The 22,079-nt window shown below is 59.4% G+C and overlaps 10 protein-coding genes across 10 annotated transcripts; 5 read left to right on the top strand and 5 right to left on the bottom strand.

Moving 5' to 3' along the window:
* Positions 1–31: 31 nt before the first annotated feature.
* CCM_06910 (Hsp70 family chaperone) lies at positions 32–2,193 on the bottom strand (the record flags this gene model as incomplete). The annotated part of the gene is made up of 4 exons (XM_006672048.1): positions 32–288; positions 352–493; positions 546–987; positions 1,106–2,193. The coding sequence occupies 4 exons, from the start codon at positions 2,191–2,193 to the stop codon at positions 32–34; spliced, it is 1,929 nt and encodes a 642-aa protein (XP_006672111.1).
* Positions 2,194–2,718: 525 nt separating this feature from the next.
* CCM_06909 (uncharacterized protein) lies at positions 2,719–4,218 on the top strand (the record flags this gene model as incomplete). Its single annotated transcript, XM_006672047.1, has 1 exon — positions 2,719–4,218. One exon carries the CDS (start codon positions 2,719–2,721, stop codon positions 4,216–4,218), a length of 1,500 nt encoding a protein of 499 aa, XP_006672110.1.
* Positions 4,219–4,887: 669 nt separating this feature from the next.
* Positions 4,888–5,734, top strand: CCM_06908 (uncharacterized protein; the record flags this gene model as incomplete). Its single annotated transcript, XM_006672046.1, has 2 exons — positions 4,888–5,362; positions 5,424–5,734. 2 exons carry the CDS (start codon positions 4,888–4,890, stop codon positions 5,732–5,734), a joined length of 786 nt encoding a protein of 261 aa, XP_006672109.1.
* Positions 5,735–5,965: 231 nt separating this feature from the next.
* CCM_06907 (xenobiotic compound monooxygenase, DszA family) lies at positions 5,966–7,600 on the bottom strand (the record flags this gene model as incomplete). Its single annotated transcript, XM_006672045.1, has 4 exons — positions 5,966–6,884; positions 6,940–7,187; positions 7,236–7,424; positions 7,475–7,600. The coding sequence occupies 4 exons, from the start codon at positions 7,598–7,600 to the stop codon at positions 5,966–5,968; spliced, it is 1,482 nt and encodes a 493-aa protein (XP_006672108.1).
* Positions 7,601–8,380: 780 nt separating this feature from the next.
* CCM_06906 (MFS transporter Seo1, putative) lies at positions 8,381–9,991 on the bottom strand (the record flags this gene model as incomplete). Its single annotated transcript, XM_006672044.1, has 5 exons — positions 8,381–8,462; positions 8,516–9,456; positions 9,534–9,593; positions 9,693–9,784; positions 9,838–9,991. The coding sequence occupies 5 exons, from the start codon at positions 9,989–9,991 to the stop codon at positions 8,381–8,383; spliced, it is 1,329 nt and encodes a 442-aa protein (XP_006672107.1).
* Positions 9,992–10,617: 626 nt separating this feature from the next.
* CCM_06905 (FAD dependent oxidoreductase) lies at positions 10,618–12,532 on the top strand (the record flags this gene model as incomplete). Its single annotated transcript, XM_006672043.1, has 2 exons — positions 10,618–10,929; positions 10,985–12,532. The coding sequence occupies 2 exons, from the start codon at positions 10,618–10,620 to the stop codon at positions 12,530–12,532; spliced, it is 1,860 nt and encodes a 619-aa protein (XP_006672106.1).
* A 261-nt stretch (positions 12,533–12,793) lies between these two features.
* On the bottom strand, positions 12,794–13,651 carry CCM_06904 (Haloacid dehalogenase-like hydrolase; the record flags this gene model as incomplete). Its single annotated transcript, XM_006672042.1, has 1 exon — positions 12,794–13,651. One exon carries the CDS (start codon positions 13,649–13,651, stop codon positions 12,794–12,796), a length of 858 nt encoding a protein of 285 aa, XP_006672105.1.
* Positions 13,652–13,799: 148 nt separating this feature from the next.
* CCM_06903 (transcription initiation factor iif) lies at positions 13,800–15,067 on the bottom strand (the record flags this gene model as incomplete). Its single annotated transcript, XM_006672041.1, has 3 exons — positions 13,800–14,144; positions 14,202–14,404; positions 14,467–15,067. 3 exons carry the CDS (start codon positions 15,065–15,067, stop codon positions 13,800–13,802), a joined length of 1,149 nt encoding a protein of 382 aa, XP_006672104.1.
* A 1,181-nt stretch (positions 15,068–16,248) lies between these two features.
* On the top strand, positions 16,249–18,579 carry CCM_06902 (transcription factor btf3, putative; the record flags this gene model as incomplete). Its single annotated transcript, XM_006672040.1, has 4 exons — positions 16,249–17,169; positions 17,214–17,372; positions 17,410–17,718; positions 17,818–18,579. 4 exons carry the CDS (start codon positions 16,249–16,251, stop codon positions 18,577–18,579), a joined length of 2,151 nt encoding a protein of 716 aa, XP_006672103.1.
* An 862-nt stretch (positions 18,580–19,441) lies between these two features.
* On the top strand, positions 19,442–21,279 carry CCM_06901 (delta-1-pyrroline-5-carboxylate dehydrogenase; the record flags this gene model as incomplete). The annotated part of the gene is made up of 3 exons (XM_006672039.1): positions 19,442–19,558; positions 19,624–19,731; positions 19,786–21,279. The coding sequence occupies 3 exons, from the start codon at positions 19,442–19,444 to the stop codon at positions 21,277–21,279; spliced, it is 1,719 nt and encodes a 572-aa protein (XP_006672102.1).
* Between the last annotated feature and the right edge of the window lie 800 nt (positions 21,280–22,079).

The following is a 22,079-nucleotide window of genomic DNA, read 5'->3' as shown; positions in this document are numbered from 1 at the left end:
ACAGTGTAGATGTACAGTACTACTTGCTCCTCTACCCAGATTTGACACGAGCTCCTGTGTCATCCCACTTTACATCTATTGGCTCATGGTTTCCTGAAAATCTCTGGCCGCCGAACCACAGCTCGAAGCGTAGATCAGCTGGCGCGACAATGACGCGGATTTCAAACTCGCAAATGTAGAACTTGTGACCCCGGGTGAAGCAGGTGCCTCTTTTTTGCTTGAGGACCAATTGGTGCTGTTGGACGCCTTGCAGATTGCTCTTGACGCGGCAAAGCCTCGTGACGCCGGCTTTGGAACAAACAAGTCAGCCAGATGCTCCCTCCTCTGATGCTCATTTCAATCCATCCATACCTTGTTTCAAACTGCTGGGCAGGAATGACGGCTCGTTATGGGAAATGACAATGTCGGCGTTCCATGATCGCGTCGTGTCGCGCTCGGCCAGGTGAAACTCGAATTTGCGAATCAGCGGATCGTTCGGGTTCACTGTGTCGCCCTACAGTCTGTTAATGGTGAAGAAATGTTCGCTTCGAGGCGAATACACGCACCTTTCGTATCATCCACTGGACCTGGTCGACGGCCCATCGCTTGCTCGCGTCAAAGGGGTCCTGCACAACGTCCTGGTCAAAGTGCTTGGCCGGCGAGTACACCTCCTTGACGATGACGCCGTAGCTCGCGCGCGCCACCCTCGTTGCGAGCACCGACAGGTTTCCCATGTCGGTGCGCTGCTGGTGGTCGAGCAGCAGGCCGCGCACGACGACCAGCTGCGGATCCTGGCACGGGATCACGACGGCGTTGGTCGCGTTCGGATGGGGGAAGCTGGTGAGCTGCTGCTGGAGTCTTTGTCGGACATATGCGGAGCTTCCTAGCCCTCCGGAGAGGATAACAAACTCCTGGAAGACGAGTGTTAGTGCGCTGGGAGGATGGGGGGGGAGTGTCGGTGCAACATGCCACTTGGTCAGAGGATCCATTCTCTTGGAGCCAGTCCAGCTGCTCCGTGGTTTGTTTTATCACGCCCTCTATCTGGGTATCAAACAGAGCTTGAATCTCCAACCTGACAATGTCCATCAGTACAAAAGCCCACATGGCACCTTCTGGACGCACTTACATGGAAAACACCATGCGCCCATTTTCAATACCCAGTCCCGCATGGTTAAAGTCGTGCGACACGCCCTCCATCTGGATCTTGAACCTGGGCTGCATGTACACTTTCTCGCCAAACTTGTGCTTGACGGTGCGGAAGTAGTGGCCCTGGGCCATACGTAACCCGAGGCTGGCCGGCAGCCGGTCCCGCACGTCGGGCCAGGTGATGAGGCGGTGCTCGACGAGGCGGACAAAGGCGCGGTCGATGAGCGCGGAGCCGATGCCGACGCCCTTGACGGCGGCGAGCTGGGCCATCTGTGGACAGTCGGCGTCGACGGAGGTGACGCGCATGAGCGACAGGTCGGTGGTGCCGCCGCCGGCGTCGACGGTCAGGAACAGGCTGCCTGGGCGGAAGCGCAGCGCGCTCGTCTTGAGCGTCGCGACGGCGGCGGCCTCGGCCTCGGTCAGGTCAATCTGGGCCGAGTGGCGCGGGCCCTCGACGCCGAAGCCCGCGCGGCGGATCACGCCCTTGAAGGCGTTGATGGTCTCCATGCGCGTCCACGTCGTCGGCACGCTGAAGAGGAAATCCACGGCCGAGCCCGCCCAGCCGCCGGCCACGCGCCCCAGCCCGACCTGCATCTCCACGGAGCGCTTCACGTGCCGGTACACCTCGCCGAGGAAGTCGGCGGCGTACTGCTGCGCCTCCTCGGTCGTCTTGGGCGCCTGCGCCACGCCCTGCTCCTGCGCGGTGACGAGGTTCTCCGAGTCGACGAACATTTTAAAGAACTCGCGGCGCGTCTTGGTGGCGACGGCGGCTTGCTGGTGGTCGCCGTCGGTCTGGTACTCCAGGTCCTCGTCGTCGGCGCACAGGTAGCCCCAGGAGGAGAGCGTGCCGTCTGGATTGTACATGAGCTTGGTCGGGACTTTGCGCTCGCCCCGGTCCGCGCTGCCGGGCCAGTCATTGATGACCTGGACGGGCGTGCGTGGCGAGCGCCATCCGACACCTTGGATCGGGGTTAGACGTGGACAGCGTAGAGAAGGGCAGACAAGAAAAATACCTGTAAACGTGGTGCCAAAGTCGACGGACACTATGATATCCGGCTGCGACGACATGGTTCAGCACTGAGACGGCACATCAAGGTCTCTTCTGCATGCTGGTTTAAGAGTTGACGGTACAGGTTAGTTACTTGGTGCAGAGCATGGGAGGAGCAGTCTTGGAGCGTACTCGGCGGAGTCTGCTGTCTGCTGTGTGTTTATTCGGGCAAACATTTGCTAACCCCGGCAGCCTACATTGCGGCCTGCATATGTGGCTGACTGGGTGATCGGAGGAGGCGCGGGAGGAGTGAAGCATCCACCCACACCTGCAAGCAGATACGGATTTACGAACATCCAAGTCAGAGTTACTGGTTAGACATAGATGAGAGACCCTCCCTTTGTCCTGTGGCCGGGCCGTAGACCCACGGCGAGGCGAATGCAAGACAAGGGTGGGAATATGTAGGAATGGACCAAGCCACTCGTCCTCGTCAAGTGTAGACAGACAGCCCCTTCTTGCACGTTGGATTCTCCCTTCACATCTGTCTGAATCCCCCCAACATCTGTTGGTCGTACTCCAACTGCCTACAGCTTCTACTCGACGCAATGGCCTCTGTCTACGCAGTCTCCATCAGAACCCTCTGGGGCGCCAACGGCCCAGACCCGAACCGGGCCTACGGCGAGCTGTACTCGGGCGGTACAACGGTCGACTGGCCGGCGACGCTCACGTCGATCTCTCTGGCCAACGGACCGCCCATCACCGACGTCCGCATCTTCACCACGACCTTTTCCGGCACCGAGCCGACCATCTCCATCACGCGCGCGCTGGCCCAATTCCAGTCGGCAGGCACCACAGGAACCTGGCCGGCCGTGTCGACGGGCATCTTTACGGCGTCACCCGCGTCTTTGACGCTGACTACCGCACCGCCAACCTCGTCGGTCACGTCCGGCACCAGGAGCACAGACACGGGCACGAGCAGCCTCTCGCCGCCGACGGCGAGGCCCATCGCGTCGCCCGACGCGTCGACCCCGGGGCTCGCGACGGGCGCGGTTGTGGGCATCGCCATCGGCTGCGCCCTGGTCGGTCTCGCGATCGGGCTTGTCGCAGCATTCTGCTTCTTCCAGCGCGACAGAGGAGCACAACACGGCAACAGCGGCGGCGTCGAGCGGCAGGCACTCGACAGCGGCGCCGCGTATCCCACGGAAAAGGGAGCGCCGTCGGCGGCCGAGGACGTGCAGCTGAGCCGGTTCCTCCTCGAGGCCACCCCGGACAGGGACATTGTGCAGGAGACGCAGGCCATTGGCGCCCTCATCGACCAGCACGTCGAGAGCTACTACCACACACACGCCGTGTCGGTCGATGCGAGCGCCGTCGCGCCCGCGCTCGCCCAGCTCGGCTTCCCTCTAACGACTACGACAGCGTCCCCGGACGCATACCGCGCCGCGACGCTCTGCCTCGATCCGCGCACGCGCCAGACCGGCCTGCGGCACGTCCTCACGCGGGTGCTTCTGAGCAGCATCGACATGAAGCCACCACCAACCCACGGCGGTCCTCCCTCGATGCTGCCCGCGGCGATATCTTCGTTTCTGCGCGCGATGCCAGCCTCAGACAGCGACCGTTTCCGGGACCCTCAAGGTAAGCTAGCTTTTTGCGCCCGCACGTCCGCCTATTATTCTGAAACACCAATGTCTCGGGCTCGACTAACAACGGGCACAGCCAACACGCGCGCTCTACGGGAGTGGCGCACGCTTTCGGCCTTTCTCCTGCACCCGGGGCGCAGCCAGCGCACGGCGCTGCCGGCGGACGAGGCGGCGGTGGCGGCGCAGGCGCGGGAGCTCGCGGCGTCGCTGCACACGTTCCTGCGGCTCTTTGTGCACCCGCAGCAGCAGCACCAGCGGGAGCACCTGCAGGCCGTGATTGAGGAGTGCGCGCGGCTCGGCTACGTGCTGCTCTCGCACCCGAGCGACTGGGAGTTTGTCTTGGACGCGGGCGTCGCCGCGAACCGGGCAGGCGGCGGTGTCGTGGTCGAGGCGGGCCTGGGCAAACTGCAGCCGGGGAGTCCTTGCGCGCAGAGGCTGCTGGAGCCCATGGTGGTCTCGGTCTAATGTTTTATACATAGTGGTTTAATAAGGGGGTTTCTACAGTACGGTGAAGTGGTTTGTGCCAGATACAACGAATAAGCTGTATGACAGAGTATGAACAAGGTGCTTTCCAAGTCTCGCTTGGGGACCAGCCATGCAAAATGCGCAAAATTGGTAACTAGTGCCAGATAAATTCATGGAAATTCAAGGGGCCTGAATCCACCCCTGCCTGCAGGTCTTTCTTTGTCGAGGGATTGTGGCTTGAGTATTGAGTCACAAAGAGAACCTTTGGACGTCACCGCCCCTGGCCGTACCCTTGTGTGCCTAATAATAGATGCTGCAGAAGAACCAGTGACTTGCAATCAATATCATTAGCTAATAGCCGCTCAATGGAGTAACTTGACGCCTGAGCTCCTCAGCAGTATCCGTACATATTACGGATAAATGAAACAATATCGTTGGTCGTTTGTGTGTTGTCCGTGGCATTGCTCTGTGTGTCTAAGAATAGATTTGCCCAGTAACGTTTTTCGAGCAATAAATCATCTTCTGCTAATAGCCGCTATATCGACCCGATACTCCTCAGCAGCCGACGCAACGACGTCGTTGGTTGTCTGCTGCCCTCTGCGCTCGTCATACCATGCCACTTGCTTCCAGTACGCCAGCGCCATCACGTCCTCCTCGACGCCCTCTGACATGAAGGCCCTCGCGTCTCTGCGTTCCGCCCTGCACGCCGTCGCCGTCACGCGGCGCGTCTCCGACGAGATCCGCGTCAGCCTGCAGCTCGTGCAGACGTGCCACCAGGACCTGCAGGCGCTCATCGCGCTGCGCGACGCGCACCTCGGGCTGCTCGAGGCCGCGCCCGCCGGGGTCCTCGCGCGCCTGCACGCCGTCATCGACCAGGCGCACCGCGGCCTCGCCGCCGCCCGGTGCATCGTCGAGCGGTGCCGCCCCGACGGCCACAAGACGCCGCTGCACGGCCAGATGGAGTGGGTGCTGAGCGCGTCGTCCGAGTTTCGCCGCCAGGAGCCGCTGCTGAGCCGCCATCACGCCGCCGTGCTCGCCGAGCTGACTTTTGTCCGGCAGATGACGACCTGGGCCCTGCTGACGGACGGCACGCCGGGCGGTGTCCCCGCGCTGGTGAGCAGCGGCTATGAAACTGATGTAAAGGGTAGGCTATGGATAAGACGAGAATACGATCACGGAGGAATCAGAGACTGACTGTGCCGTAGTACTGACTGTACCATCATCTCCTTGGCCACCGGCCGCATCTCCTTGGCCACCGGCATCCACGCCAAGCTCCAACCACGCCACACCAGTCATTTCAAACGCCAAGCCGATTGAATATTCGGATCTCCCCGAGCCCGTATTCCCGGGCGCGCTCCCGGGCGCTGTGCAAAGCGTGGACAACGTATCCATGGTGTCGATGGTATCGGCCACAAGATCGGCATGGGGCACCGTTGGGCCGGACAGGGTCGCTTCGAGGAATGCGATTGTGAACTCGAGTCATAACAACGACATGTCGCTTTTATTCGAGGATTGACGTTTGTTTGCATCATGATTTTTATGAATAGACGCGAAATGGTGCCGAGACATGACGCCGCAATATTGCTGCGTGTTGGGGGCAGCGCTGGCAGCTGCTGTACTGGTGTACGATAAATACGTCTTGAAAGTTATTTGGTATTTCTAGTTAGCATGCATGAACTGAATGAAATGATTCTTAGACTAGTATGTGCTTGGCAAGCAGATCAAAACGGGCATGACACTTGTAGGTTCAGTTGTCTGTGTCTGCTTTCTCATACGGAGGATCCTCCTTGTACACCTCATACTTGTACCTGCTTCCAATGTGATCATCCCTCAAGCCCTTCTGGCCCGCGCCGTAAATCTTCTCCCGCGCCGTCAGCACCTCCTCCTGCGGCTCCGGATAGAGGCCACGCCTCCTCAGTTCCGGCACGAGCAGGTCCACGACCTCCTCAAACGTGCCCGGCGTAGTAACATGTCCGATATTAAACCCGTCCAGGTCTGCCTCGCGGATCCACGCCTCGAGCTCGTCCGCCACCGCCGCCGCAGTGCCGACCGCCACGGGCCCGAGGCCGCCAATCGACGCGCGCTCCGCGACCACGCGCGGCGTCCACCTCGGGATCTCGCTGCTCGTCGTCGTGAACGCGTCCAGGATGCTGCGCACCTTGTGCGCCTCCCGCGAGTCGGCCGCCGTGATCTCCTGGTCGAGCGGGAGCGTGGAGATGTCGATGCCCGTCCAGCCGCTGAACAGGACGAGCCCGCCGATTGTCGAGGCGTGCTTCTTGGCCTCGTCGTACTTGGCCTGCGCTTCCGCGTCGGTCCGGCCGATGATGGGCGTAAAGGTGGCGAACACCTTGACGGAGCGCGGGTCGCGGCCGAGCGCGGCGGCCGCGGCCCGGAGAGCGTCGACTTTGGGCCGCAGCACGACGGGCGAGTGCGACGACACGAAGACGGCCTCGGCGTGCGTCGCGGCAAAGGTCGTGCCGGCGCTCGACGTCCCCGCCTGGAAGAGGAACGGGGTGCGCTGCGGGGAGGGGTCGACGATGTGCCGGGTGCTGAGCTCGAAATACTTGCCCTTGTGGTGGATGGTCCGGATCTTGTCCGGGTCGGCGTAGCTGTCGTTGTCGGGGTCCGGCGCGATGGCGTCGTCGGCCCATGATCCCTCCCATAGTCTGAAGCCAAGAGTCAGTGACAGGTGAGAAATGCCGGTCGAGGCTTGAACCGTACTTGTACAAAACCCGCAGGTACTCGTCGGCCTGAAGGTAGCGCTCGTCGTGGTCGATGGGGTTCTCGAGCCCGATGGCCTTGAACGCCGCCTTTTTCCACGACGTGACAATGTTCCAGCCGATACGACCTCTGGTGAAGTGGTCGAGCGTGGAGAAGCGCTTGGCGAGGAGAAACGGAGGCTCAAAGGACGTTGATGCGGTGATGCCAAACGCTAGATTCTTCGTCACGGCAGCCATGGCTGAGATGGGCTATCTGCGTTAGCCCTAGACGATTGACCGTCGCGTCGAGGCTCTCACAATGGTAGGGTCAGTCACCGGCCACTGTGCAGCCCGGCGAATGCAGTTGTCCAGGCTTCCCTCGTATGTGTCGTAGCCTCCGTATGTATCGGCCAAGAAGAGGGCATTGATGCCTCCGCGCTCAAGAAGCTTGGCAAGGTCGATCCAATACTGCAAGTCCCGCTTGGTCGCAGACTTGTCCGCTGGATTCTGTCAAATGTCAGCTTTGTTCATGAAGACGGAATGGTCGGCCAACAAACCTTCCATTGACCAGGCGACAAGTGTCCGACCGTCGACATGTCAAAGGCATTGAGCAAGATGTGTTTCTTGCCATTGCCTAGTCTGTCGCCTCCATGACTTTCCGTGGCTTCAGCGGCTTGGGCCATTGTATTATGAAAGATGACTTGTCCTATTTCATCGCATGTTGTGCCTCTCATAAAGCAGAGGGTGACATTGTCGCAATATATGCGCCTGTGTCGGTACTTGGGACGACTCGTGGCCCACGCCGATCATCGAGTCTCCATGTAAGAGATGATTAAACATACTACGTATTTCCGATAACGCATCCTACATATGAAACCCGGACCGAACATGTCTATGCAGTGACGCTTACCCGCTATGGCGTGCTGGACAAATTGTCGCGATAACCACGGCCACACTATGTATGCATGTCATGCCGGCCACTATGGCGTGACCAAGCCGAGCTTCGGCCCGGCCTCTGGAATCATGTATTCGCCCGACGTTTATTTCCGTTTCCGCCAATTTACACAACGGAGGGCGCCAGTTACCCTAAATGACTAGGTTGTTCCAGTAATCGTCATGATGATTTTGTGTCGTGCTGTAGTGTCCTGTACTGCTTTCCGCGGTGTAGATGGACTTGCTAAGCCCAGGTTCTTTCTGCTACAAGAAGAGATTATCAACCACGGTAATTAAGTCCTGTATTCCTAATGCAATTCAATTTAAACTAAATCATTAATCGGGGTTCTTCTGTCTTTTATTCGTAGTACTGCAAATTAATCCAGACGAAATTAGCAACCAGGGTTTTCCGTCAGTAGTGCAAATTGGACTTCCATCTATCCTCTACTCGTCGCCATCTCCGGTAAAGCTACCTTCTGGAATTTATCCAACCAGCCGAAACATTCTCAGGTGGCTGCCCATGGTACCGCTTAATGGAGCTTGTCCGGTGTATCTGACTCTGTCGTCACTTCGTCAACCTCTTCCACGACAGACCTTTCAGTATCCGTCAAACTATACACAAAATGTCAGCAAGTTCTTATTACGACCGTAGAAGCCCAACGTACCGATCGCTCTTGCCGTCTCGCGCCAGGACGTGAGCGAGCGCGATCAAGCATACTGCGTTGGCCAATACAAAGGCATATCCCTTGGTGAACCGCGGGGCCTCGACAGTGGGAAACGTCAGTATCTGCGTCCAAGCCGTCGTAGACTGCGAAATGGCATTAATCATGACGAGCGTAAACGACCTCTCAGCAGGCGAAGCACGCAGCTGACTATTAACCCATCCGTACAGCACGCTGGACATGGCAACGGCCGAGTACGTGGTGAAAAAGGCAAACCACTTGGCGCCCTCGGGCACGTCCCACACGACGAGGATAACGAGGCCGACAATGTTCCACGCGTGCGACAGGGTAATGGCCCAGGCCGGGCCGAGGAGCAGATCCGACGCGAAGCAGACGAGCAGCGTGTAGAAGATGCCGAGGCCCGGGGAGATGGCGCCGAGCGCGTTGAGCCTGGCGTTGCTGTACCGGCCGAGGCTCTTGAGCCAGAGCAGATAGCCGCCCGTCGTGGTGTTGATGCTGCCGTTCCAGAAGAAGACATCGAGCAGCACGAGGAGCCACACCTGCCAGCGCGTGACCAGGCTCCGGACCGTGGCCCACGTCACCTTGCCCGAGGACTGGTGGCCGTCGCGCTGCAGCCGCTCCCGGGCCAGCGCAATCTCGGCGTCGGTGAGAAATAGTCGGTTCGGCTGGTCCGGCGTGCCGGGGAGGATGAAGTAGCCGATGACGCCGATGGGGAGCGTGATGACGGCGCAGATGATGTACATCCAGCGCCACCCGGCGAGGCCGCTGACGCCGTCGAGGCGCGCCGAGGCGCTCGACTGGATCAGCGCGGCCGTCAGCGTGCCGAGCGTCAGGCCGACGTAGAAGACGCCCCCGCGCCGGGCGATTTCGTTGCCGCGGTACCAGGAGCCGAAGATGTAGTGCATGGCTGGGAAGAAGGCGGCCTGGGGAGAGGGGACTTGTCAGTCAAGATTGGCCGACAGCGGAAGACAAGCGCAGACAAGCGTCAATACACACATACCTCGAATAAGCCCACCAAGAATCGGTACGCGGCCAGTTCGCCGTACGAAGCCGCGCGGTACTGCAGCAGCGTAAAGATGCCCCAGCTAATGTCCAGAAAGGGAACCGTCCAGTGCATCGGGATGTATGTAAAGAGAAACAAAAAGGGCAGCTGTCCCACGACGGCGCCGACAATGTAGAGCGACTGCAGCTGGATCAGATGGTTTCCGTTGAGGCCCAGGTCTTCCTTCATGCCCGCGACATAGGCATTGTCTAGCGTCACCTGGTCAGCACGTCCATTTTTCAAAAGTCGCGTCGCTGCTTACTGAGGTTGGCTTGGTCAATGTACTTGGCCCAGTACGCGAGAAAGGCATAGGGCACGATGAGCAAGTCCAGCTTGCAGATGAGCTTCCGGTCTTGCTTGGTGTCAGAGTCGGCAAACCATCTGATCTGGTACCACCTTTTTGTCTCGGCAGGCATTTCGTCTGATGTGATGCCGAGTCTTGAGCTAAATTAGGGTCCCGTGTACTTGGTTGATTCACAATTCTCGTAGATAGGTCCCGTCCATGGAAAAGGGTACGGGGAGAATGTTTCATAAGTAGGGCTGGTGAATCAAGGACCAGGATGCGCTGTACCTGCATAGAGTCGTCACAGCAAAGCGCCAGTTGGTCGAAGCTCAGGGACCAAGCTATCACGTCATCAGAGAGATGATTCCAAACGGCAAGACACCATTCATACCCACCTGTTGGTGCTGCAAGGTTATCGCAACGTGATGCCGATGGGATTCCGAAGCCGGCCGTTTCTGCTCCACGTCGAGTAAACGGAAAGAAGCCCGTGTACACGGCAATTCCAGCACTGATAGAGGCAGTTAATAATTGGTTATCCGGGCGGGTTTAGCATGGGTATGTTCACCTACCAGAACATGACACTGCGGGTCAACACCGCTTTCAACAGAACTGGCTGCTATCACGCCATCAACCATGTAGTCCATATTTATAAACCAGTCGCACTGTAAGCCATGGACCCCAGCCAGAGAATTTGTATTGTACCTTGGGCTCATCCAGAAAGAGAGCCGAAAATTCTGGTTCCGTCCGGCTATTGGCAACATGGCTTCCAGTCCGCGGCACTTGGCGAATGGCATCACCTCTAGGGATCACCATCAGAATGAAGCCGCGCCCACTCCAACGCCAGTCACAAATGGAAAGGTGCCAACGGATTCCAAAACTCACCTGCCGAATGGCAAGACCTTTCCATATAGAAGCCCTCGAAAGCCCCTCATCGACAGATTCATCGACGAGCCTCGCGCGTTGCGAGTCGCCGTCATTGGCGGTGGTTTGGCGGGCATCACAGCCGGCATCCTGCTCCCGGCCAAGGTGCCCAACATAAACCTCACAATATATGACAAAAACGCCGACTTTGTACGTCCTTGCCGCCTGACCAACCATTCAATCGTGAATCTACGCTAATCTACAGCAGGGCGGCACCTGGCTTGAGAATGTGTATCCCGGCGTTCGATGCGACATCCCATCCCACGTGTACCAGTCCACCTTTGCGCCCAAGCTCGACTGGTCGGACCAGTTCTCGACCGGCGCCGAGATCCTAGCATACTGGCAGTCGACCGCACGCAAGCACGACGTGTACCAGTACGCCGAGTTTGGGAGCCGCATCGTCGAGGCCGTCTGGGATGCCGCCGCCGGCGCGTGGACGCTGCGCGTGCAAGACGTGGCCACGGGCGCCGTCCGGCTCGCCACGGCCGACTTTGTGCTCACCTCGACGGGCCGCTTCAACGCCTGGAAGCTCCCCGCGTACCCGGGCCTGTCCGACTACCGCGGCCTCGTGCGGCACTCGTCCAACTGGGACCCCGCGTTCGACGCCGCCGGCAAGACCGTCGCCGTCATCGGCAACGGCGCCAGCGGCATCCAGCTCGTCGCCAGCCTGCAGCCGTCGGCCGCGCGCCTCGACCACTACGCCCGCCATCCCACCTGGATCGCCGCGTCCTGGGCCGGCGACGACCGCACCGCCGAGCCGCAGCCGATCCCGGAGCCGCAAAAGGCGTCCTTCCAGGACGACCCCGCGACGTACCTCGCGTTCCGAAAGCAGCTCGAGGACAAGTACTGGCGCCGCTTCAGCAGCTTCTTCCGCGACTCCGAGTCGAACCAGGACCTCCGCCGCAGCTTCATCGACATCATGAAGAAGCGCCTGGTCAAGAAGCCCGAGCTGCTCGCGCACCTCGTGCCCGACTTCTCGCCCAACTGCCGCCGGCTGACGCCCGGGCCCGGGTACCTCGAGGCCATCACGCAGGACAACGTCGAGTACATCACGGCGCCGATCCGGCGCTTCACCGCGTCGGGCATCGAGACCGCCGACGGCGTCATGCGCGACGTCGACGCCGTGTTCTGCGCGACCGGCGCCAACGTCGACCTGGTGCCCGAGTTCCCGATCCGGGCGCACGGGCAGGACCTGCGCGAGGTGTGGGCCGCCGACGGGGAGCACGGGTTCCCGTACACGTACCTGGGGCTCGCGACGCCGGGGTTTCCGAACCTGCTGTTCGTGCATGGTCCGCACGGCACGGGTCCGTCCGGGACGGTGCCGCACAGCGTCGAGAACCAGCTGACGTACTTTGCCAAGGTGCTGCGCAAGGTGGCGCGCGAGGGGATCCGGTCGCTCGCGCCGTCTGCGCGCGCCGCCGACGACTTTGTCGCGTACGCGGATGACTTTTTTGCCACGACGGTGCTGTCGGACCCGTGCAGCTCGTGGTACAACGGCGACCGGCCGGGTGGCCGCATCCACGGCGTGTGGCCCGGCAGCGCCGGCCATGTGACCATTGTGCGCCGCGAGCCGCGCTGGGAGGACTGGGAGTACGAGTATTTGGCAGAGTCGGGGAATCGGTTCTCGTGGTATTTCGGGAACGGCTGGACGAGGGCCGAGGGCGACGACGACTCGGATATGACGCCGTACCTGAAACTGCCGGGGACCGTGGATCTGAAAGATATTCATGAAAGCTGGTGGGATATACCGTAAGGTGGTTTGCGGACTGGGTAGCGGTACTTGAGTAATTCCATCTGCTTGACCCTTGAACGTTTAAAGGCCTTCGTTGCCAGACCATGTATGACTTTGTGTTTTTGCTAGTGAATGGTTCATGCACATTCACGCCTGCCACGGAAGAATTGGAGAGTAGGATCCCGTCAAAGGAACGTATTCTAACGTCGGCTCTTAGACTTTGTCACTCTAACAAAAAGGTGTATTACCTCAGGAAGCCACTCATCACTCCAATAAAAATGATTATTCCCTCAGAAAGCCACTCTCCAAAACCTCGTCAAAGGACCTCGCCCACACAATCCGGCCCTTTGCGTCGCTCACATGCGGCACCTCCACGCCGAGCCTCTTCAGCGCCGTCCGCAGCGCACTCTCCCCGTCAGCCAGCACCACGCCAGCGTCCGCCTCGAGCAAGCACGTCAAGTCGGTCGTCGCGTCGCCAAAGTAGAGCAGCTTGCCGCTGCCCGCGCCAGCATGCACCCGCTGCATCGCGCGCGCCTTGTCGGGCGCGCACACCAAAAGCTCTCCGCCGAGCGCGTCCGGGCCCTGCAGCACGCCGTCGTCCTCGCGCGCGCTATTCGCAACCACGGCATCCTCCTCGCGCAGCAGCCCCGTCGTCGCGCCGCGGATAAACGCCGCCGACCAGTTGACCGACACGACGCTGACCGGCCAGCCATTGTCCCGCGCGGCGCGGACCAGCGCGCCAAAGCCCTGCCGCAGCGTGACGTGGCCGTCGCGCACGGCGTCGGCGCCGATGCGCCGCAGGTCCGCCGCGGCGAGGCCCTGGAAGAGCGCCGCTTCGCCGACGCGCCGCAGCGACGCCCGCTCCACGTCGCGGAGACCCGCGAGGAAGAGGGCTTCCTGGGCGGGCGTGGTGCGCGCGGCCTCGCGCGGGCGGAAACGCGCCGTGTAGGCCGCGAGGTCGCCGAGGTACGCCTGGACGAGCGCGTCCCACGCGGGCTGGAGACGGGCCCCACGGCGGCGCTCCTGGGCAGCCATGGCGGCGGTGGCAAGGTGCGCAATGGTGTCGGCGGTGGTGATTGTGCCGTCAAAGTCGAAAACGAGATGCATTTTGGAGAGCGCCCGGAAACGGGTGCGCAGCATGGCCTGTAGATGTAGGTGGCAAGATTTGGGGGGTTACGATGGAGACTGCCGCGACCGTGATATTCACACGAGAAAAAAAAATCTATTGAGAAATTGAGAATAACCTGATTCATGCGCCAAACTCCCAGTGTACATTGTCCTTTGTTTTCTAAGAGAGAACAACATCCTCCATCTCGTCGGGCTCGTCGTCGTCGCCGTCGTCGACCGTCTCGGCCGCAGCCTCGCGGGACTCGTTGCCGCCCTTGTCTCTGTAGGCGTCGCTCAGGCAGTAGTGATTGGCAAACGGGCCGGACTTGTTGAGCACAGCCACCTCCTCGAGCACCTGCCGCAAGTACGAGTCGGGCTGCTGCGTGCGCTGACGGAGCGCCTTCATGGACCAATACTGATATAGACGGAAACAGTCGAAGATGAGATCGAGAAGCTGGTTCTTGGGGATACGAGCAGCCTTGAAAATTTCGCCCTTTTTCGGCTTGACGAGAGAGGGTGTATTTTTCTGCATAAGCACGGGTTAGAGGACATTGAAGACGACGGAGAGGACGACGCTGCGTACGATAAAGTTGCCGGCCCAGCCAACGGCGCCAGCGGTGCCGGGGTTGATAATGGACGATGCCGTGTTTCTGCTGATGATTTGCAGCTTGGCTCGCGAGTGTTCGGCCTGGAACAGCTGCTGGCCGAGGTAGCGCTCCTCTTCTCCCGTATTGCGAGGCTCGACGCGAACATCATAGTGTATCTTGCCAAAAACCTTTGTCTTTTCTACACAATTGTCAGTTACGTGTTGCGCCTCTCCGCTATCAAGCGCACAGCAGCCCACTCACTCGGGATCGCCTTGCGAAAGTACGGCTGAAAGCGCGACTTGCGATCAAACGTGTGCCGCTGCGGCCCGCCACCGCCAGCAGCAGCTGCCGCCGCCGCCGCCGCCGCCGCCTCCTTTTGCCGCAGGATGTGGGCGGGGATGCCGGCGTTGATCTGGTCCTGGCGGGCCTTGTTCTTGGCCTTGTAGCTGGGCAGGTCCTCCTCGGTGAAGATGAAGTGATTGCGGACGTCGCGTTCGAGGACGTCGAGGTCGTACTCGCGCGGGAGCTCGTGGTGCTCGCCGCAGCCCGGGTCGAGCAGCATGCGCAGCTTGGTGGACTCGGGGCCGATGTGGCCGTCGGCGTCGGGGACGCCGGGCTCGTTCCAGGTGCGCAGTGTGCCAATCTGCACCTCATCGTCGTCTTTGAGCCGTTCGCCAAGGCGCTGCCAGGCCTCCCACATGTAGCGGGGGACGCGCGCGAGGTAGAGCGTCTCAAAGGTCGGGCCTTGGCTCCTGTCGTAGAATTCAAGGTCGCCCGCGTCCTCGAACAGGTCCTCGTCGTCGACGGCGGGCGCGGGCTCGCCCGTCTCGGCCTCGGGCTTGACGAAGCCGGTGTCCGCCATGGCTAAAGATTGAGATGAAGGCCGCGGTTATGGGCGTAGTCGGTGCGCGTGATGAGGTGGGCGCGGTTGGTGATGGAGAGAGGGTGAGGCTGCGAGTGACGCCCTGGACAAGGTTGAGTAGACCCACATAACACAGGCAGTATTACAATGCATTTGGACATGAAGAAGATTTTGTCCTCTACGAATTAATTTAAATTCTTTTCAATGTGTCTAAGGAAACTTATGCCGCGATTTTCTTTTAGGGTTTTTTTTGGATTTGTTTTGATTTTGTTTTGTTAAATCACGTGTCTTGCTAGGAGCAGATGAAGTACGCGATACTTGGCGGTTCTTGCTACTAATAATTATCCTTTGTGCTTCTTGTGAAAGGATTCGCCGTCGCTTTGTGAATTCTGGTCCCGTCATTTTGTTCATTCCTTTACGGGATCCCTGGTCTTTATTACCTCCTTGTCGGGTTGTTTTGCCTTTGTTGTCGTACCGGTTGGCAGTTGGTCTGGGCGACTGCCTGCTGGTCAAAATTGGTTCTAGGTACAAATTATAGGCGCCATGATTTTTATTATGACCGGATTGGGGGCCGTTCTGTTGATCTTGTCTCAATCCCATCAAGACTCAGAAACAGGTACAACCATCATCAACCAGCCAACAGCCAACAGCTGGCCCGCATCTACACTCGGTCAGATATTTATTCAAAATATTTCCGAAAGATAAGTCGCATGACTTTGACCTTCTGTAGCCGAGGTGTTTCTATCCACAGTGCATCGTTTGGTGCTCCACCGTCTTTGAGCCTCTAGACCAATCAAAAATGACACAAACTCACCAGCGATGAAACGCCACAATATCATTGGGCGTGCTATTCTGAAGTGTCCAAGCTTGGCTCAGGCCCAATAAACACAGTTTTAGCGTCAAGCCAGCACAGAAGCTCCCCTGTAATCCTTGCCAGTCCGCCTCGTGTACAGCTTGGAATGCCCAGTTACATCATCACCCTCAGCCCGTCTGCTTGGCATTGTTTTCGTCGCTCGTTCCTGTAGATCCTCGGCTCTCTCTCTCTTAGCCCTCGTCCTCGCGCTCGACTCTTTCTTTCCGGCCTTCCCAGTTGAGCTTCCTATACTTGCGCCGCCTCAATCGCTCGTATCGCGCCAGCGACAGCTCAAGGAGCTCCCTTCAGCAACGCGCCAGACCTCATCATGTCCAATTCTCTCTCGCAGGCCGCCCACGGCACCCCCCAGAACCCATACTCGTCAGCTAGCCGCTGGCGTCACCAGGAATCGAGCTCCTTCTCCCGCCATGCCGTTTCGCATCCGCATCCAGATGCCGCTGCCGCGCAGGCGCACATTGACGGCGTGGCTCCCCAGGGCCTCAACGGCGACGGTCCTGTTTCCAGTGGCGACAGCAGCGAGGTCGTCTGCGGCCCCCTGCTCAACTACTGCCACATGCAGGACGGCCATTGGGAGGGCAGTGTGCTCATTGTCCTCAACGGCGGCGGCAAGAAGCAGGGCCCGGTTCCGGTGTTGAGCTTGCAGCGAGCCGGCGCCCGCGGTCAAGCTGGCGCGGAAGCTGCTGGCGCGCCGGTGAAGCAGATCTCGGGCTTTCGCCTCTACTCTGACCCGCGCAACACGTTCTGGCGCTTTGATATCACCGTGCCTATGGAGCCGACCGAGGTTCAATACGCCTACGAGTTCCCCGGTCTGCGATTCTCCAACCCCGAGAAGCCCCAAGTCAACCGCTTCTCTGTCCCTGCGGCCGGCGAATCTATGCGCCTCATGTTTCATTCTTGCAACGGCTTCAGTGTCGGCACCGACGAAGAGGCCTTCAGCGGCACGCCTCTTTGGAAGGACGTCCTTCGCAAGCACGAGGCGGCCCCGTTCCACGTCATGCTCGGCGGCGGCGACCAAATCTACAACGACGGCATTCGTGTCAGTGGTCCGCTGCGGCCCTGGACAGACATCTCGAACCCCAAGAAACGACGCGATTTCCCTTTTTCTGAACAGCTACGGGCTGAATGCGACGATTACTACCTGAAGAATTACCTTCGCTGGTACAATACCGCGCCGTTTGCGATTGCCAATGGCCAGATTCCCCAGGTCAACATCTGGGATGACCACGACGTAGGTGTCCATCTCTCGAGGCCCAAATCATGCTGACCTTGCAGATTATTGACGGCTTCGGATCATATGTCAACGACTTCATGACTTGCGACGTTTTCCGCGGCATTGGTGGCACCGCGCACAAGTATTACATGATCTTCCAGCACCACCTAGCGCCGCCTGTCTCGACATATACATCCGGTAAGACGCCCACAGTTCGGATGGTGCGGTCACGCTAACAGCACAGACTTTCGCGGTGAGGGAGCAGATCCGGCGCAGCAGGTGGACACGTTTGTCGCCGAGCAGAATCCCGGTTCGCAGTACATTATCGGAGCAAAGCCAGGCCCATATGTTGCCGAGCGATCATTCAACATGTATGCGCGCCTCGGCGCTCGCATGGCCATGCTCGGCATAGACGCACGAACAGAGCGCACGCGCCACCAAGTCAACTATCCCGAGACATATAAGCTGCTGTACCAGCGTCTGCGCGATGAGCTGCAAGCGGCCGCCAGCTCTGAGCAGCCCATTGACCACTTGATTCTCCTGTTGGGTATTCCCATCGCCTATCCGGTTCGTATACCTGTGCAAACAATGTCAACGAAGCTAACCAATTAGCGCCTCACCTGGTTGGAGAATATTCTGCGAAGTCCGATCATTGGACCCATCAAGTTTCTAAGCCGTCGTTTTGGAATCGGCGGTGGTCTGTTCAACCATTTTGACGGCAGCGTTGATCTTCTCGACGATCTCGACGACCACTACACGGCCAAGACTCACAAGGCGGAGCGTCGCGAGCTCATCGAAAGCATGCAAAAGATTGCCGCGGAATACAATGTCCGCGTGACGATTCTCGGCGGCGATGTGCATCTGGCGGCGCTCGGTCGCTTCTACTCGAACCCCAAGCTCAAGATTCCGGTCGAGGAAGACAGCCGCTACATGGCCAATATTGTGTCGTCGGCGATTGTGAACAAGCCTCCGCCGCAGGCCGTTGCCAACCTGCTGGCGCGCCGCAACAAGATCCACCATCTCAACGAGCAGACGGACGAGACCATGCTGGACCTGTTTGACCGGGATCCCGGCAGCACGCCCAAGACGGCCGGGCACAACAAGTGCACAATGCCCAGCCGCAACTTTGCCATGATTACCGAGAACTCGCCCAACAATCCCGCGGCGGCGGCGGCGGCGGTGACCAACGGCGCGACGGAGACGAAGAGCTTTGTCGGCAAGGACGGCCATGCGCAGATGCACCAGGGCGAGGTCGGCGCCGGGACGGGACACAGAGCGGCGAGCGACGCGTTTGGGCAGGGCAACGACGGCAGCCTCGACATTCGCATCAATGTCGAAAAGGACCAGCACAATGCGGAGGGGCCTACGCAGGCGTATGGCTTAACGGTGCCAGTATTGCGCAAAAGGGCGGCTGGGGGTCCCCAGTAAAAAATAGTTGTGCCAGCTGCAGACCGATCGAAGATGACGCTAGTAGGCTGGATGGTTTGATTTTGGGTGAGCGGAGGTGGTGTCCGGGTCGGCGACGTCTTCCGGGCGGACCCTGCGTCGAGTTTGAGATACCTTGGACCTTGATCCGTAATTTTTCTTTGTTGTGTCACTAGTTTTAATATTGTACCACTTTCAATGTGCAAGTGGTAGTTATAATTAGCCGTGTCGATGCAAAGTTGATATATTCTGGGTTGTCGTTTTGTTCGCCGATGTCCTGCGTCCATGCCAGTGTCCTCACTGTGTGGTGACGTGACCATTGCAGCTATTACCCCATTTCTCCATCATTCCGACATTGACTCCGACAGACATTCTATTACCCTATTTTTGAATCATTCTGACATGTCGTCGGGTGGCCGCGGCGAGCCATGGCGCTCCCGGTGGGGCGGGTGTGAGCGCTGAAACTGCCTGGGTGCAAGGGTTCAGGCGGTGCTTCCGAGTCTCTTTCCCCAAAAACTCCCCCAAAGGTACTAGCAAACTGGTCACCTCCAGCACACCTTCAGCGCTCTGCCCCACTTAACGACCCCCGCAACGTGCTCTGCTAAACCGTGCTAAGCCGGCCCACCAACAACCCTGTTGTACGTGGTACTATTTTTTTGGCAGCTCTCCCCAGCTCACAAAAGCTATGGGGGCGGCGATGTCGGGTGGCACTTACGAGAGTAAAACATTGTGCCTCCGACATCTCATCTGTCCTTTTTTTTTCTTTCCTCTCCTCCACATCATCTCTGTTTTCTATTACTGCCTCTTTTCTCCCTCAATTGTCGAGAAGTCTTTGTTGATTTCCTCACGCAGATACCAGAACATGATGCAATCCGCCGTCTTTCGCAAAGCCGGCCTCCGCGTGGCTGGCCGCGCCGTCCAGACTCGCTCCGTGGCCTCGATGGCCTCGTTCAAGTCGCCCGCCGTCTACAACGAGCCCAACGTACGTCAATCGACCTGTCCCTCCCGGTCGTCGGATCAAAGCTAACCGTTGCTTTCCGCTTGTAGCACCACTATGCCAAGGGCTCTGCCCAGCGTGCCGGTCTGACGGCCGCGCTCGAGAAGATGCAAAAGTCGCTGCCATTGGACGTTCCTGTCGTCGTCAACGGCAAGGAGGTACGTGTCTAGCTACCTCGTCGCGTCTCCGGCGTCACATCCTAACCTCTTCAGATCCGATCGTCCTCCATCTCCACCCAGCACAACCCCTCCGAGCACGCCAGCGTCGTGGCCAACTACCACACGGCCACCAACGCCGACGTCAACAAGGCCATCGAGGCCGCCCTCGCCGCCAAGCCCGCCTGGGAGAACCTCCCCTTTGCCGACCGCGCCGCCATCTTCCTCAAGGCCGCCGACCTCATCGCCAACAAGTACCGCTACGACATCATGGCGGCCACCATGCTCGGCCAGGGCAAGAACGCCTGGCAGGCCGAGATTGACGCCGCCGCCGAGCTGGTCGACTTCTTCCGCTTCTCCGTCCACTACGCCAACGAGCTCTACAACGAGCAGCCCGTCCACAACTCCAACGGTGTCTGGAACCGCCTCGAGTACCGCCCGCTCGAGGGCTTCGTCTACGCCGTGTCTCCCTTCAACTTTACCGCCATCTCCGGTAACCTGGTTGGCACCCCGGCCTTGATGGGCAACGTTGTCCTGTGGAAGCCCTCTGACTCGGCCATTGCCTCCAACTGGCTCGTCTACCAGATCCTGCTCGAGGCCGGCCTCCCCAAGGACGTTGTCCAGTTCATTCCCGGTAACCCAGTGGAGATTACCAAGACTGTTCTCGCCCACAAGGAGTTTGCCTCTCTGCACTACACCGGTTCCACCGCCGTTTTCCGCAAGCTGTACGGCGCCATTGGCCAAGGCGTTGCCGAGGGCCGCTACCGCTCGTACCCCCGCATCGTTGGTGAGACTGGCGGCAAGAACTTCCACCTTGTCCACCAGACCGCCGATGTCCACAACGCCGCCATCCAGACTGTCCGTGGCGCCTTCGAGTACCAGGGCCAAAAGTGCTCGGCCACCTCGCGCCTGTATGTTGCCAGGTCCATCTGGCCCGAGTTCAAGAAGACTCTTGTCGCGGAGACGGAGAAGCTCAAGCAGGGCGGTCCCGAGGACCACACCAACTTTGTCGGTCCCGTCATCCACGAGGCCTCGTTCAAGAAGCTCTCTGGTGCCATTGACCAGGCCAAGACGGACAAGGAGCTCACGCTCCTCGCCGGTGGCTCCTACGACAAGTCCAAGGGCTACTTTGTCAAGCCCACCATCTACCAGACCACCAACCCCACCCACAGCTTCCTCAAGACGGAGTTCTTTGGTCCCATCATCACCGCCTACGTCTACGACGATGCCGCCCCCGATGCGCTGGCCAAGGTCTGCGAGCTCGTCGACACGACGACCGAGTACGGTCTGACGGGTTCCATCTTTGCCGCCGACCGGACCGTTATCCGCGACGTCGAGGAGAAGCTGCGCAATGCCGCTGGCAACTTTTACGTCAACTGCAAGAGCACTGGTGCCGTGGTTGGCCAGCAGGCGTTTGGTGGTGCCCGTGCCTCGGGTACCGACGACAAGGCCGGCAGCAGCCACATCATCACCCGCTTCACCAACATTCGCATCATCAAGGAGGAGTTCAACGCCACCACCCAGGTCGAGTACCCCTCGAACCAGGCGTAGATTTAAAAATATTTTGGAGATTCAATGTATTATGAGCACTAGCGTATGCAGCTTACTTAATTGGCAATTCAATGTCACGGTCGAATGTACAGTCCTAGTCATGCGGCATCACGTGTGACCACACCACACTGTACTCGCTCGTCATTGGACCTTTTTTTCAATATACATGACATTATACATGACCATGCATCGGTATTCATCGTACACATGCAGTGTATGGAGTACGTCTGTGGGCTATCAAGGAACTAAGGAGCTCTTTTTTTTCAAAGTGATCAACGCAGGCTAAACTATGGTATATAGAAGAACAAAATCTCACGTCCCAGCTTTTGTCGCCAGGCCCTCGTGGTATATCAGAAACGTTGCCGCACCACACCCCTTTCCATCTCCCGCCGCGCAAACCCACGGCCCCCTCTTTTCACCTCTTGTCAGGGCGGCACGGACGCACCATACAGGTGGCCGGGGTATATGCGCGGAGGCCGGGCGTAGTTGTTCGGCCCGGATATGAGGCGCTGGTGGCCGAGGGTGTTGTAGAGCTCGGGGAGGGAACCGACGTGCGCGTACATCCAGCCTGTGTAGTAGCGGTCGCAGCCGTCGACGGGGGCCATGCCGGGGTCGCCCTCGCCGTGCGGGGGGCAGTTCTTGTCGATGAGGGCGCAGGCGAGGTACTGCATGGGCCCGTTGCGGTCGAGGCGCAGCCAGTCGTCAAACGCGGCGAGGGTGCGCAGACAGCGGCGGTCAATGTACACGCAGTACATGAAGCGCGGCACGTGCGACTCGATAAAGGGCCCGTCGGCGCCGGG

The sequence above is a fragment of the Cordyceps militaris genome (genome assembly GCF_000225605.1).
Source record: "Cordyceps militaris CM01 unplaced genomic scaffold CCM_S00005, whole genome shotgun sequence".
NCBI classification, from domain to species: domain Eukaryota; kingdom Fungi; phylum Ascomycota; class Sordariomycetes; order Hypocreales; family Cordycipitaceae; genus Cordyceps; species Cordyceps militaris.
The sequence above is the reverse complement of the archived record's forward strand: the minus strand, read 5'-3'. Positions and strand labels throughout refer to the sequence as shown.